We start from the raw sequence: 15709 nt of genomic DNA, 5'->3' as shown, positions 1-15709 counted from the left end.
TTTTTTCCCTCTGTTACTTCATTATTCTCATCCTGTAGAAAGATGTAGAAAGAAACTGATCGGGAATCAAGAATGGCTACCAGTACTTGAAAGTGGCTTCTTCTATGTCCTGTTTTCTAATGCACAGTGTATTGATTCATGTAAAAATAACCAAGCAAGTAGAATTTATGGTGTGCATGAATATGTTGGATGTAGACTCACCTTCAGTGTACCCCCAAGGATATACAGATGTGTCTTGCGGGCAGCTGTGGTGCATGCACGGGCAGAGGTGCGAGTTGAGGGGAGGGGTATGGAGTTAGTGGCAGGTTGTGAGGGATGGGATGTTGTAGAAACCACAGAAGAGGGTGGTGCAGCAGGAGACCTATGATCAAGTGAAGACTATATTGCAGTCTGTCACGAGTCATAAACCACAGTTACTCAAATAATGTTACACACACAAATCACTGACGCCACACACTTACACCCACATGCACACACCCCTCACACCTACGCTGCTGCTAAATTATTATTGATTCGATTTATTACTACCATTCTGCTGCTGTTCATTGATTATTGATTGCCATTACCATTCGTATCTAGATATTTATCCTGCTACTGGTCACTATTACTCCTGTTTACATGTATATACATTATTTTACCATTAGTAAATTACCATAAATATTTATATATTCCCGTTACCAGTCTCTCACACACTCACAATAACACCCCACTCCACTTATGCTGCCATATTGCTTATTATTATTATTATTAATCCTGCTACCAGTCACCTAATCCCTGTCTACATGTACCTCAACTACTCTAGTATCCCTGGGCATTGTTCATTTGGTACTGGCACTGACCCTGTATATGTAACAGTTTAACTTTAGTCCGTCCCCTCGCGCGAACCAGGGACCCTCTGCACACATCAACAACAGTCACCCACGAAGCATCGCTCCACAAAAGCCGCGGCCCTTGCAGAGCAAGGGGAACCACTACTTCAAGGTCTCAAAGCGAGTGACGTAACCGATTGAAACGCTATTAGCGCGCACCACCGCTAACTAGCTAGCCATTTCACATCCGTTACATATATACTATACTGAACAAAAATATAAATGCAACATGAAACAATTTCAAAGGTTTTACTGGGTTACAGTTCATATAAGGAAATCAGTCAATTGAAATATATTCATTAGACGCTAATCTATGGATTTCACATGACTGGGGAGCCAGGCCCAGCCAATCGGAATGAGTTTTTCCAGACAAAAGGGCTTTATTACAGACAAAAATACTCATCAGCACCCCCTATGATGATCCCGTAATTGAAGAAGCCGGATTTGGAGGTCCAGGGCTGGCGTGGTTACTCATGGTCTGCGGTTATGAGGCCGGTTGGACGTATTGCCAAATTTTCTAAAATGGAGGCGGCATATGATAGAGAAATGACAGCTCTGGTGGACATTCCTGCAGTCAGGAAGCCCATTGCATGCTCCCTCAAAACTTGAGACATCTGTGGTATTGTGTTGTGTGAAAAACTGCACATTTTAGAGTGGCTTTTTATTGTCCCCAGCACAAGGTGCACCTGTGTAATGACCATGCTGTTCAATCAGCTTCTTTATAAGAATTTGTTCTTTAAGAATTTGTTCTTAACTGACTTGCCTAGTTAAATAAAGGTTAAAAAAAAAAAATAATATGCCACACCTGTCAGGTGAGTGGATTATCTTGGCAAATGATAAATTCTCACTAACAGGGTTGTAAACAAATTTGTGGTCGAAATTTGAGAGAAATTGTGCTTATGGAACATATCTGGGATCTTATATTTCAGCTCATGAAACATGGGACCAACACTTTACATGTTGCGTTTATATTTTTGTTCAGTATACAGTATATACAGTGCCTTCAGAAGGTATTCACACCCCTTTACTTTTTCCAAATGTTGTTGTTTTACAGCCTGAATTTAAAATGTATTAAATTGAGATTTTGTGTCACTGATCTACACACAATACCACATGTCAAAGTGGATTTTTTTTGTTGAATTTTGTACAAATTAATAAAAAATGAAAAGCTGAAACGTCTTGAGTCAATAAGTATTCAACCCCTTTGTTATGGCTAGCTTGAATAAGTTCAAGAGTAAAAATGTGCTTAACAAAATCACAATAATAAATTCTGTGTTCAATAAAAGTGGTTCATGTGATTTTTGAATGACTAGCCCATCTCTATACCCAACACATACAATTATCTGTAAGGTCCCTCATTCGAGTAGTGAATTTCAAGCACAGATTCAAGCACAAAAACCAGGGAGGTTTTTAAATGCTTCGCAAAGCAGGGCACCAATCGGTAGATGTGTAAAAAACTTTAAAAAACAGTGCTTCCTAACTCAATTGCTGGAGAGGAAGCAAACTGCTCAGGGATTTCACCATGAGGCCGATGGTGATTTTAAAACAGTTACAGAGTTTAATGGTTGTGATATGAGAGAACTGAGGATGGATCAACAACATTGTATTTACTCCACAATACTAACCTAAATGACAGAGTGAAAAAAGGGAGCCTGTACAGAATATAAATATTCCAAAACATGCATCCTGTTTGCAACAAGGCACTTAATTGAAGTAATACTGGAAAAAAATGTGGCAAAGAAATGTACTTTCTGTCCTGAATACAAAGTGTTGTTTTGGGGGGAAATTCAACACAACACATCACTGAGTACCACTCTTCATATTTTCAAGCATTGTGGTAGCTACATCATGTTATGGGTATGCTTGTCATCAGCAAGGACTAGGGTTTTTTGGGGATAAAAAGAAACGGAATAGAGCTAAGCACAAGCAAAATCCTAGAGGAAAACCTGGTTCAGTCTGCTTTCCAACAGACACTGGGAGATGAATTCATCTTTCAGCAGGACAATAACCTAAAACACAAGGCCAAATCTAAGATGGAGTTGCTTACCAAGACGACATTGAATGTTCCTGAGTGGCCTAGTTACAGTTATGACTTAAATCGGTGTAGAAATGTATGGCAAGACTTGAAAATGGCTGTCTAGAAAATATCAATAACTAACTTGACAGAGCTTGAAGAATTTAAAAAAGAATATCGGGCAAATATTGTACAATTCATGTGTGCAAAGCTATTAGAGACTCAAAGACTCACAGCTGTAATCGCTGCCAAAGGTGTTTCTAACATTGACTCAGGGAGGTGAATACTTATCTAATCAAGATTTGTTTTTATTTTTCATTAATTTGTAATAAATGTTAGAATTACATTACAGAATATTTTGTGTAGATCGTTGACCAAAAATGACAATTAAATCTATTTGAATTTCACTCTAAAACAAAAGAAAATGGAAAATATCAAGGGCTGTGAATACTTTCTGAAGAGACTGTAGCTGACATTCTCCAGTTTTGTCACGCCCTGACCTTAGAGATCCCTGTTTATTCTCTATATTTTTTCTAGAAAGAGTCTTGGTCATTCCAAACTTCTTCAATTTAAGAATGATGGAGGCCACTGTGTTCTTGGGGACTTTCAATGCTGCAGACATTTGTTGGTACCCTTCCCCAAATCTATGCCTCGACACAATCCTGTCTCGGAGCTCTACGGATAATTCCTTCGACCTCATGGCTTGGTATTTGCTCTGACATGCACTGTCAACTGTGGGACCTTATATAGACAGGTGTGTGCCTTTCCAAATCATGTCCAATCAATTTAATTTACCACAGGTGGACTCCAATCAAGTTGTAGAAACATTTCAAGGATGATCAATGAAAACAGGATCCACCTGAGCTCAATTTCGAGTCTCATAGCAAAGGGTCTGAATACTTACAGTACCAGTCAAAAGTTTGGGCACACCTACTCATTCAAAGGTTTTTCTTTATTTTTCTATTTTCTACATTCTAGAATAATAGTTAAGACATCAAAGCAATGAAATAACACATATGGAATCATGCAGTAATCAAAAAATTGTTAAACAAATCAAAATATATTTTATATTTGAGATTCTTCAAAGTAGCCACCCTTTGCCTTGGTGACAGCTTTGGACATTATTGGCGCTACCTGCTCGAATGCATAGTGCCAACTGTAAAGTTTGGTGAAGGAAGAATAATGGTCTAGGGCTGTTTTTCATGGTTCGGGCTAGGCCCCTTAGTTTCAGTGAAGGTAAATCTTAAGGCAACGGCATACAATGACATTCTAGACGATTCTGTGCTTCCAACTTTGTGGCAACAGTTCGGGGAAGGTCCTTTCCTGTACTGGCCTGCACAGAGCCCTGCCCTCTACCCCGTCGAACACCTTTGGGATGAATTGGAACGGCGACTGCGCGCCAGGCCTAAATACCCAACATCAGTGCCCGACCTCACTAATGCTTTTGTGGCTGAATGGATGCAAGTCCCTGCAGCAATGTTCCAACATCTAGTGGAGAGCCTTCCAAGAAGATTGGAGGCTGTTGTAGCAGCAAAAGGGGGACCAACTCCATATTAATTCCCATGATTTTGGAACAAGATGTTCGATGAGCAGGTTTCCACATACTTTTGGTCATGTAGTGTATCTAGGTGAGACATTTAACAACAAAGGCAGACTTGATCATGTGCGCATCGTCTTGTATAATGAATATATGGCCCCTTACCCATATTTCATTATCCACTCCTGCAATGTTGTTAGGCTACTGACTTGTTTGAGAAGAGTTGCTAAAGGACGATTAGAATACTGACTTCACGAGCCAATGTCAAATCCACCTTTCCTGAGCTAATGAGCACTGGAAAAAGACCACAAAAACTTTACAGTAAACTGATTGTCGACATTTGCATTCTGCTATTTGTTAAATAACAAGTTACTATCAAGTAATTATCAGGTTATTCATTGGCTTTATTATGAGAGCACCGGCCTATAGTAGATGAACCAGAACTGAGGGAAGATAACAAGTACAGATTGGAATGCAGCCAGAGAAGCAGCATGTTCCCTCAGACACCGTAGGTACTTGAAGCTTGGCACCGCAAAAAAGGATCATGTACAAGGTGAGAATATAAACTTTATTTACTACGTAACAACTAAATCACTTGCATTAATGTATGTGGTCTCCAGTCCATATAGATTTATTGTCGTGTTTTTTTTTTTTTTTGTTTTATTGAATAGCGATCTGTTTCATAAAAAAAATATTTAGGGGACTCGAACTCCCGGTGACGCACCAGAGGCTTTTAAGAACAGCGAGCCAGACACCAGACTGTCAAGGGCATTGCATTGCAGGAAATGCATAATGTAGTATAAAACCTATAATAAAAAAATACATTTAAAAATGCAGTATGTCGGGCACATTAATAACCAACTGAACAACGTTAAGGAAAAGTGATTTTTTTCAATTTCATGCTTGAAACTCGCTGAAATTGGTTCCTATCCTCTAGTTTAAGCAGTACTGCAAAAAAATTCACTAACAGAGTGCATTAAACACGATTTAGAGCTTGTTTAAGGAAAAGTGTTTTTTTTCAATTTCAATTGTGTAATTGTAATGTGATTATGTTACCTCCTAGCTCAATTGCCCTTTGTATATAATCTATATATACTTGTGTTCCCTCATGTACTTTATGTATTGATTTGATGTTAATAAAAAAAAAAAAAAAAAAACTTTGCGAAAAGGTTCTATTGAACGAGGTCATGAACTGCGCGTTCACGTGAAATAGCGCCCCTGCACTTTCCTAGAAGCTAGCTAGCTACGTGCTTTTAGCAAGACAGTGTAATGGACGTCATGCTTCATATGAAGATGTTAAAGGACATTTTAAGTGTGTTTTGCACAATTTGTTTTGTCACCAATTTTTCCACTGCAGCCCAAGACGGCTCTAATGGGAAAAAGGATCAAGAGTGTCACAACTACGCTGGGGGACACGTCTACCCTGGAGAGGCTTTCCGTGTGCCCGTCTCTGACCATTCCCTGCACCTCAGCAAGGCGAAAAGTGGGTATTGTCCCTGTCCCCCTGCACAGTTGTACTTAACAATCCCATTGACTCAAATGCTTTTAAATTAAGTAGTTTTTTTACTCAACATTATATGCATATGGTACTTTTGTTTTTAGCTACGGCGCTAGCTAGCTTGACTGCAGGCAAATTAACTAACGTTAGCTGACGTGATTAGTTAGACACCGTGCCAATTATCTGCAAATTGTCCAGTTTTCCCTTGCCAAGTTCACCACTGGCGTTAGCATAACATTTGTATGCGCGTTATTGTAATAATATGCCAGCTTTTTACTTGTAGATCAAAATTCATAAGTAGTAGTTAGTACATTTGGACACGTCATGCCAGAACTTTGCTCCAATTACTTTGTTCAGTACAGGAGTACCCGCGCAATAACAATTGCTGCGCACCACACAATCCCAATGGATGCATCAGTCAGTCAATTATGTTAAGTGGGTTCCTCTTCGAGCTTACGCCTTCATCAGCATTCGTTAAGAAGCAGGTGAAATGTAAATTATCAGTAGATGGCCTCCATATCGTTTTCACATTTCCTGCGTTTTCCAAACAGAAGATGGCGAGGTGACAAGGAAGCCAATACCAGACTTCTGAGATGCACCCAGCCAGAATACACTATATATATATATATATATATATATATATATATATATATATATATATATACACGAAAGTATGTGGACACCCTTCAAATTAGTTGATTCTGCTATATGACAGGTGTATAAAATAGAGCACACAGCCATGCAATCTCCATAGACAAACATTAGCAGTAGAATGGCCTTACTGAATAGTTTAGTGACGTTCAATGTGGCATTGTCATAGGATGCCACCTTTCCAAAAAGTCAAAGTCCAAACTGCCTCTGGAAGCAACGTCAGCACAATAACTTTTTGTCTGGAGCTTCATGAAATGGGATTCCATGGCCGAGCAGCCGCACACAAGCCTAACATGCTGACCAGACCGGACATGTCGCGTGCGCCGAGCGTTGCAAAATAAATTTAGAAATCCATGTTATTCAATAATTGCGCCAACAAGCATCTGCGATGCCAAGGGCTAAAATAGAACTCCTTTCTATTTCTGACGCAGATCGCGCTGCAAGTCCTGCCTCTCCCTTTCCTCATTGGTTTATAGAAGCAGGTACCCACGTGCCATCTCCTCATTGGTTATACCCACATGTGTGATTGAAAGACGAAATGTTTTGCCGGTTGTCGTGGTAATACTATGAAAGTGTAGTGCCAATCGCCATATAAGTTCAAAGATGAGAAAGCCTGGAAGGAGGATAGATTAGAAACGATTCGGTTGACCGTTTTATGTGTGGATTAATTGTCGGAGTAGAGGACCTTGTGCATTTCAGGACCTTGTGCATTTCAGGTAAATCAACAACTCAATGTTTATATCCCAGGACAAATTAGCTAGCAACAGCAAGCTAGCTAAATAGGACAAATTAGCTAGCAAGCTAACTAGCTAAATTGCCATACATGTTTAATGCTTTTCGACCTGTCCCCAAATTGTCATTGGTTCAGAGTTTGTTTTGATATTTTAAACTGCGTGTCGTGATCGCTTTTGGTGTAGGGGGACAAAATACATTTATGCACGATAGCGCACTATGGCGCACGCCCGCAGCCGGTTTGGGTTCCGTGTAAGATCTTAATGCGCAAAATGCCAAGCGTTGCCTGGAGTGGTGTAAAGCTCGCCGCCATTGGACTCTAGAGCAGAAAAAAAACACATTCTCTGGAGTGGTGAATCACGCTACACCATCTGGCAGTCCGACTGATGAATCTGGGTTTGACGGATGCCAGGAGAATGTTACCTGCCCCAATGGATAGTGCCATCTGTAAAGTTTGGTGGAGGAGGAATAATGGTCTGGGGCTGTTTTTCATGGTTCGGGCTAGGCCTTAGTTCCAGTGAAGGGAAATCTTAATGCTACAGCATACAATGACATTCTAGATGATTCTATGCTTCCAACTTTGTGACAACAGTTTGGGAAGGCCCTTTCCTGATTCAGCATGACAATGCCCATGTGCAAAAAGTGAGGTCCATACAGAAAGTGTAGTGTAGATAGCAACCCTCTGCTTGCTTACAGCAGTACTGGGGTCTGACCGGCTTCCTGTTTAGATTAAAACAGTGCGGAGCCAGCGTGAGATATGGCTTGGAAAACGTACATTAATCCAGGGATAAGAAATGTGTTATACTCTGAATAGGACCATTATCCCAACTGTTACACGAAAAAATAGAACAACTGCTACTTTTTCCAGAACTGCCCTTTTTGAGATCATGCTAGGTAGCATAAGCCACACCAGCCATTTTGGAATGGCAGTGTCAGCCTTCTTTGAAATTTAACGCGATTGGCATCCAATAAATGTTGCAATACCACCACCAACTAGACTGGTGTATAACTCCCTTTATATTTGCTTGAAAAAAGGAAAATAAATCAACAAATACCCAACCATCTAACCCTACACTCATTAAAAACCCACCACCCTACTCCACTCTAAACCTATCTAGTCATACCTCAGGCCAACAGACTGAAAGGACGAGACACCACCACTCGGCACAGCCTGTAACTCTTGTAACGTCAAGTCTCGTACACCAAAATACTTCTTACATTTTACATTTAAGTCATTTAGCAGACGCTCCTATCCAGAGCGACTTACAAATTGGAAAGTTCATACATATTCATCCTGGTCCCCCCGTGGGGAATGAACCCACAACCCTGGCGTTGCAAGCGCCATGCTCTACCAACTGAGCCACACGGTGCGACGCATGTTTGGTGCGACGCGCCTGCTCCCTCAGACCAGTAGTGTCAGCCAATCGTCTCCTTTTGTTACTCAACATATGACATTCCATAATGGCAGCTGTGGCTACTGCTACCTAGCATCGGGACGGAAAAAAAAATAGCAGTTTAATCTTTGAGGTGTAACAGTTGGGATAACGGAGTACAACGCAGTTCTCATCCCTGTATTGAGGTTTGTTTTCCGAGCCATATCTCGCGCTGGCTCTGTGTTGTCTTAATCTAAACAGGAAGCCTGTCTGTCCCCAGTGCAACTATAATCAAGAGTAGGGTCGACATCTATTCTGGCTAATATGCACCCAATGATGTGATGCTCCCCATGGGATAGCCAAGTGTGCCACAAGCCTGCCCTGAGACATAGGCCTACCTGCTCACCAACAATGAACAAATACTATTAGTTGTCGGCCACGCATACTATACTGAACAAAAATAGATATGTAACATGTAAAGTGTTGGTCCCATGTTTCATGAGCTGAAAGAAGATTCCAGAAATTTCAATATGCACAAAAAGCTTATTTTGTGCACAAATTTGTTTACATCCCTGTTAGTATTTCTCCTTTGCCAAGATAATCCATCCGCCTGACAGGTGTAGCATATCAAGAAGCTGATTAAACGGCATTATCATTACGCAGGTGCATCTTGTGCTTTGGACAATAAAAGGCCGCTCTAAAATGTACAGTTTTTCACACAACACAATACCACAGATGTCTCAAGTTTTGAGGGAGCGTGCAATGTGCATCCTGACTGCAGGAATGCCCACCAGTGCTGTTGCCAGAGAATTTAATGTTAATTTCTCTCCATAAGCCACCTCCAACATTTTGTTTAAGAGAAATTGGCAGTTTGTCCAACTGGCCTTACAACTGCAGTCCATGTGTAACCACAACAGCATAGGACCTCCACATCTGGCTTCTTCACCTGCAGGATCATCTGAGACCAGACACTTGGACAGCTGATGAAACTGAGGAGTATTTCTGTCTGAGGAAAAACTCATTCTGATTGGCTGGGCCTGGCTCCAAAGTGGGTCGGCCTATGCCCTCCCGGCCCACCCATGGCTGCACCCCTGCCCAGTCATGTGGAATTCGTAGATTAGGACCTAAAGAATTTATTTCAATTGACTGATTTCCTTATATGAACTGTAACTCAGTAAAATTGTTAATTGTTGCATGTTGAGTTTTATATTTTGTTCAGTATAAATGCAGTAATCATGTGCACAGCAGGATTTGTACCCTTCCTGTTTCTTTTTCATTTTGAATCTGAAGACTTGATTTGTTTGTCCCTAAAAGGTGATCAGCAAATGTCTTGCTTGCTCGTGCTTTGAACCATTATCTAATTATTTTGTTGTTTTTGCAGTTTCAAAGCCTGCACCTTATTTTGAGGGATCAGCTGTCATCGATGGCGAGTTTAAGGAGCTCAAGCTGTCTGACTACAAAGGGAAATACCTAGTCTTCTTCTTCTACCCCCTGGACTTGTGAGTACTATCTCTTACTGACCTTCATCCTAAAACAAATCTCTGTACTGTTGGTTGCAACTGTCAGAAAATGTGTTCGTAGGCTAGTAACAATCTGTTAGTGACTTTGTTACTCTAAAACAGTGGTCAACATTCCAGGCATCCTTAGTCGATCACTAAATTATCTGTAGAAAAGTCGACGATAAAGGCTGGCACTCCTTTTTTTTTGTGTGTGTGTTTGTCTTGCGCTGTTGGCGGTAGGTGCACTTGATTCAGAAGCCCTGCACACTTAAAAAAAAAAAATTGTCTAAAGACTAACTCTGCCTACCTGGCAGACCGGGAGATCTTTGGCCACTCAATTTAGCCAATCGGATAGTTCAAATCACTGTGCCTACAGAGCTTCCATGCCCCCGGCCATGGCAAAGTTTGAGACTAGCCTAAAAACCATGACCTCAGAGAGACTGTCAAACAATAAAGCAAAGAGCTGCTGTTTTTGAGTAAGTTCATGTTTATAAAAAAAAATGTAATGACTTTTTACCCCCTTTTCTCCCCAATTTCGTGATATCCAATTGGTAGTTAGTCTTGTCCCAGTCCGTATGGACTCGGGAGATGCAAAGGTCGAGAGCCATGCGTCCTCCGAAACAAGACCCCGCCAAGCCGCGCTGCTTCTTGACACACTGCTCGCTTAACACGGAAGACAGCCGCACCAATGTGTCGGAGGAAATACCGTACAGCTGGCAACCGCAGTCAGCGTGGATGGGCCGGTACTGCCACGAGTCGCTAGAGCGCGATGGGACAAGGACATCCCAGCAGGCCAAACTCTCCCCTAATCCTGATGACGCTGGGCCAATTGTGTGCCGCCTCACAGGTCTCCCGGTCGTCGCTAGCTGCGACACAGCCCGGAATCTAACCCAGATATGTAGTGATGCCTCTAGCACTGTGATGCAGTGCCTTAGACCACTGTGCCACTTGGGAGGCTATGTTTTAAGTATTTGTTCAGCAGTGTTGACACTGTTTTGTAATAGTGTTGAATAAAAATATTAAACGCTTTTCTCTCTACTTCCACTCGTACTGCAATGAATGAGTAGCCAAGTGTATCGATAGCCCTGCATTTTTTATTATTATTAGAAGCTTGTCTATTTTACTATTGCGGAATATTTCAATATCTCTAGTCATAGGAACAAAAGCGAGATCCGACTACGAAAAATCGTTTTGAACGGTCATCCAACTCGTCATGATTTGACTACATTTTTTAAAAAATCTCCCGAGTTCCCTGTAGTCTTGAAAGCACAATCAGATGCAGGTACCATCTGTCCAGTAAAATAAAAAAGCGAATTATTTAAATTTATGTTCCGCAGTACATTGCAAGTGCTACACTAACTCATCTATTTTGTTATCAAAGCTCGAATTTTGAAATATAATATTGTCTGAGAATAACAATATTGGCAGGCCAGGCATATAGGTAATATGCTCTGTTAATGTTTAGGCCTACTGCCCAAACCTCATTCCTACATTTTTTTTTTTTTTTTACATGAACCTAATAAAAACAGTTAAGTGTTGCTTATTTTTGAATCAAGAATCTGAGCGGTAGGTCTCTGCTTTGTTTTTGACTGCAAAAGTTATCCTGACTGAGAAAAGGTTGTTGACCACTGCTCTAAAAGATCAAATAGAAATCTAAATAATCTGGGGTGTATTAATTACCTCTTGCAATGGAAACCGTTTACTGGTTTAAGAACCAAACAGAATGAAACGGGGAGGAACCTTCATGTAGTTGTCCAATAAACTTTTGCAACAGAATTTGGTAATGAATACATCCCAGCTTTTAATCGTGAGTCTGGCCTATTTGTCTTAGTATTTTATCTTAAAATATACACTGTAGTAACTGTTTATACACTTTTCTGAGTTCTTACCATTACATTTTCTATATTATAGAATCATTGACTGAATGAAAATGCAGTATGCTATGTCTAAAGTAATAAATGCTGTTGGCTATGTATTATTCTGATGACCCTCACACTGTGTACCTGCAGCACGTTTGTCTGCCCGACTGAGATTATTGCATTCAGTGATCGTGTGCACGAGTTCCATGCCATCAATGCTGAGGTTGTTGCCTGCTCTGTCGACTCACAATTCACCCATCTGGCATGGTAAGATTATAAGCATCAGAGGTGCTTGGACTTTTTCAGAGCACTTCAGCTTTTTTCCCTTGACCTTCTGGTTTTATGTTAACAGGATCAACACACCTAGGAAGCAGGGTGGACTTGGGCCAATGAAAGTCCCTCTGCTGTCTGACCTCACACACCAGATTTCCAAGGACTATGGAGTCTTCCTGGAGGATGCAGGACACACACTCCGGTGCAGTTACACTGACACGGAGTAGAAACTACTACAAAAGATCATGCCTAGTATTGGTTTGCTATAGCCAGAACATTTTTCCTCATTAACAACCTTTTATAAATCGGTTCAGTGAAAAACAGTACAACAAACTGTTAACTGTTTTAAGTTCATGAAGTGTAAATTCATGCAGTTTGAAACTGAAGCATTCATTGTTGTCATTCTCCCCCCTCAGGGGCCTGTTCATCATCGATGACAAGGGAGTCCTGAGGCAGATTACCATGAATGACCTCCCGGTAGGGCGCTCTGTAGATGAGACCCTGCGGCTGGTCCAGGCCTTCCAGTACACTGACAAACATGGTGAAGGTATGGTTCATTCTCATCACATAACATATTCTCAGATATTACAGCTAGACACTTAACTACCTGTGGTTGCTATGGATGGTCTTTGTTTACAATTTGTTTGAAATAAATACTTTTTCCTTTTGCAGTGTGCCCAGCAGGATGGAAGCCAGGCAGTGACACGGTGAGTTTCATACTGTGTGTGTGTTTCCAAGTAAGTGTGTGCATGAGAGAAATGTTATTTTCATATACATTTCTTGAGACTCATGTACTAATTCAGGTTATTACTCTCCATAGATAATCCCAGACCCATCGGGCAAACTCAAGTACTTTGATAAGCTGAACTGACCCTCCCTTGCTCTCTAAACACTTTGGTTGAAGCTCAGAATAWAAAGAGTTTTGATAATCTGGTGTCTGATTTGTTTTAGCAATGTACAGGCATATTTGACATACATCGAATTAAATCTCATCTAGTGATCTGAGTAAACTGGTTACCTTTGAGATGAGAAACAGGCCACGAACTACAACAACCAAATAATGCCTTTTGGAGCTGAGTCACCCTCTCCTAATGGGAGACACTAGATGGCGCTGTTGATGAAATTAGTGAAATACATGTATTCAGTGTTTCTCCTAGGATTTCTTTTCAGCGGTGTTGACAAAGTTAGTGTAGTGGGCGTGGCCATTTTTCCCTATATTTTTAAGGCCCTCTTGGCAGCAGACACAATGTTGCTGTTTTAAAACAAATTTCTTGCAATTTTACACATTTTGCCATGGCTTATGGTGTGTTCCTATGCTATAATGGGTGCCCCATGACATTTTGGGAATTTTAGATTCTCCCTGACTTTGTTTTTTATTTTGGTGATTGTTAGTTCTCAAAGATGAGAATTATTACATGACATACTTTTATCTAGTTTTAGTCATATTTTTGGAGTCTAACTGAATATAGGGGAAACACTGTTCTTAAATAATATGTTGAATGTGCCAAATATGTCCCACTCCAATGGACTGGACACCAGATAACAGTTGGCTATAAACTAGTCACTTGAGTATTGGGCATTCCTGGGGAGGGGTCCTATAACAAATAAATACTCTGGAATATGATGAACATGCACTCTAAAAATAATTAGAAATGTTTTAAATGTAAATTAAACTACAGTACATCCATAATATGTACCTCAAAGTGCACAATTAATTTACACAACATGTACAGTAGGTCTGCATGGTCACATGTCTCAATTAAATGCCATCAGAATACCACATGCAGGACCAGTCAAAGAGAAACCAAACGTAAAGAGTTTCGTGGCAGTTTAAGGTCACAAGTTCATGGATCATGCCAGCATCTGCTTCCCTGGAGATTGTAGTACATCTGAGTCACTACTGTAAAGCTTTGCAGAGTAATGCCATGGACTGAGCCATAAACATTTTTTAAATACTGTCTTATCTAGTTTAAATTACTTTGACTTTTATAACTGACACTTCCAATAAATCCTGGGATTTCACATAACTCAGACTGGCAGTAGAATATTGCCAACAGGTTTGGCCAAGACTGCAGGCCTATTTGACAAGAATAGGTGTTTTTTTCTTAAGAATATTGGAGATTTTGTTGACATAAAGAAGAGATGAATGGCCCTTAACCTCAGTGATTCACGTTTAAGTGGCCTAAAGCCTATGTATTTACAATTAAGTTACAAAGGCGGGTACTGTGTAATTAGTGTAGGTACACAGGGTTATGGTACTTACAACTGTGACATGTAATTAGTCTACATGTGCCTACCAATGTGTACAATAATTACTCTGCAGATGTGCCTACCACGTAACTACATATGTTTTTATGTCCCTTGATTGACCATCCCTTCTCAGCCTTGTGATATATCATAAACACATGGACTATGTGTTTCTGATAGTACTGTGAAAAAGATGTGTATGCATGTGGGACCCTGTTTTTACAATGTGGGTGTCATACAAATACTGTACACCATGTGACAAGAGAAATGGGTTACATAACTTTGATGGTCATTTCATGCATTTATCACATTACCTTTTTATATAAAACATGACCCATTTACAATACTAGTAAAAGTGTGTGTGTGTGTCATTGTGCACTGATTTTAATAACTTTTAAAAAATGAACCCATTACACAAAGTCAAGTAGGTAATCTAGGCAAACATGACTGAATTAAAGTTAACCCTAAATCTATTTTAGAGAGTCTTTACAATGCAGGGACAGATGTAGGCCTACTGTACATGCATTGTCATCAAGACATAAGCATTAAGCAGCCTGCAGAAGTCCTAAATGGGAATGGGCGCGTTCGAGCGGATCGATTTTGTCTAGTCCGATGGTCACCGCCTCTGAAAGTGTGTTGCATTATGGGAATAAAAATTAACTTTACAAAAACCATGTGATCAAAGATCATACAGATTTGATGGAATTGCCTTCAAGTCGCTGCGAATGCTTCTCATCAACTGCACCATATAGACAACGGTCAGCTAGTGCAGGGTTCCCCGAACTCGGTCCTGCCCCCTGGGTGCACATTTAGTTTTTTGCCCTAGCACTACACAGCTGATTCAAATAACCCAAAAGGAGGAAGAGGCGAAGTGAGAGGATTTACCCCAAAATCTGTCCGTGTAAAATAAGCAGACCAAGTGGAGATTTTTTTCCTGTGGAGGTCAATGAGTGTTGAATTACATTAGGCCTATTTGATCCAATAGAGGTTTGCAATGTTTAGGCTGTTTACAAATGTACTGATATGAGTGGATGTACGTGGCATTCCTGCAAATTTGAGAAAAACTACTTAGTTGTGCCTGTTCACAGTATGTCTGCCCTCTCATTTGCTAGAATGGTCCCATCTGATCTCGCCTGCCTTCCATCTTTTGAGGACTT

General features: G+C 40.5%; 1 protein-coding gene across 1 annotated transcript; it reads left to right on the top strand.

The window, feature by feature from the left end:
- Positions 1 to 5613: 5613 nt before the first annotated feature.
- LOC111964319 (peroxiredoxin-4) lies at positions 5614 to 13234 on the top strand. The gene is made up of 7 exons (XM_023988181.2): positions 5614 to 5903; positions 10056 to 10173; positions 12183 to 12299; positions 12385 to 12507; positions 12722 to 12852; positions 12978 to 13012; positions 13126 to 13234. Exons 1-7 carry the CDS (start codon positions 5690 to 5692, stop codon positions 13174 to 13176), a joined length of 789 nt encoding a protein of 262 aa, XP_023843949.1. The 5' UTR covers positions 5614 to 5689; the 3' UTR covers positions 13177 to 13234.
- The last annotated feature ends 2475 nt before the right edge of the window (positions 13235 to 15709 follow it).

The sequence above is a fragment of the Salvelinus sp. IW2-2015 genome, linkage group LG5, assembly GCF_002910315.2.
Source record: "Salvelinus sp. IW2-2015 linkage group LG5, ASM291031v2, whole genome shotgun sequence".
Taxonomy (NCBI): domain Eukaryota; kingdom Metazoa; phylum Chordata; class Actinopteri; order Salmoniformes; family Salmonidae; genus Salvelinus; species Salvelinus sp. IW2-2015.
The sequence above is the reverse complement of the archived record's forward strand: the minus strand, read 5'-3'. Positions and strand labels throughout refer to the sequence as shown.

What these genes read in the sequence shown, in the direction of transcription:
- LOC111964319 (XM_023988181.2), top strand. Translation starts at nt 5,690, where the DNA reads ATGGACGTCATGCTTCATATGAAGATGTTAAAGGACATTTTAAGTGTG. An exon ending in CAATTCACCCATCTGGCATG is followed by an intron (nt 12,300 to 12,384) that starts GTAAGATTATAA and finishes TTATGTTAACAG; the next exon opens with GATCAACACACCTAGGAAGC. An exon ending in CACTGACAAACATGGTGAAG is followed by an intron (nt 12,853 to 12,977) that starts GTATGGTTCATT and finishes TTCCTTTTGCAG; the next exon opens with TGTGCCCAGCAGGATGGAAG.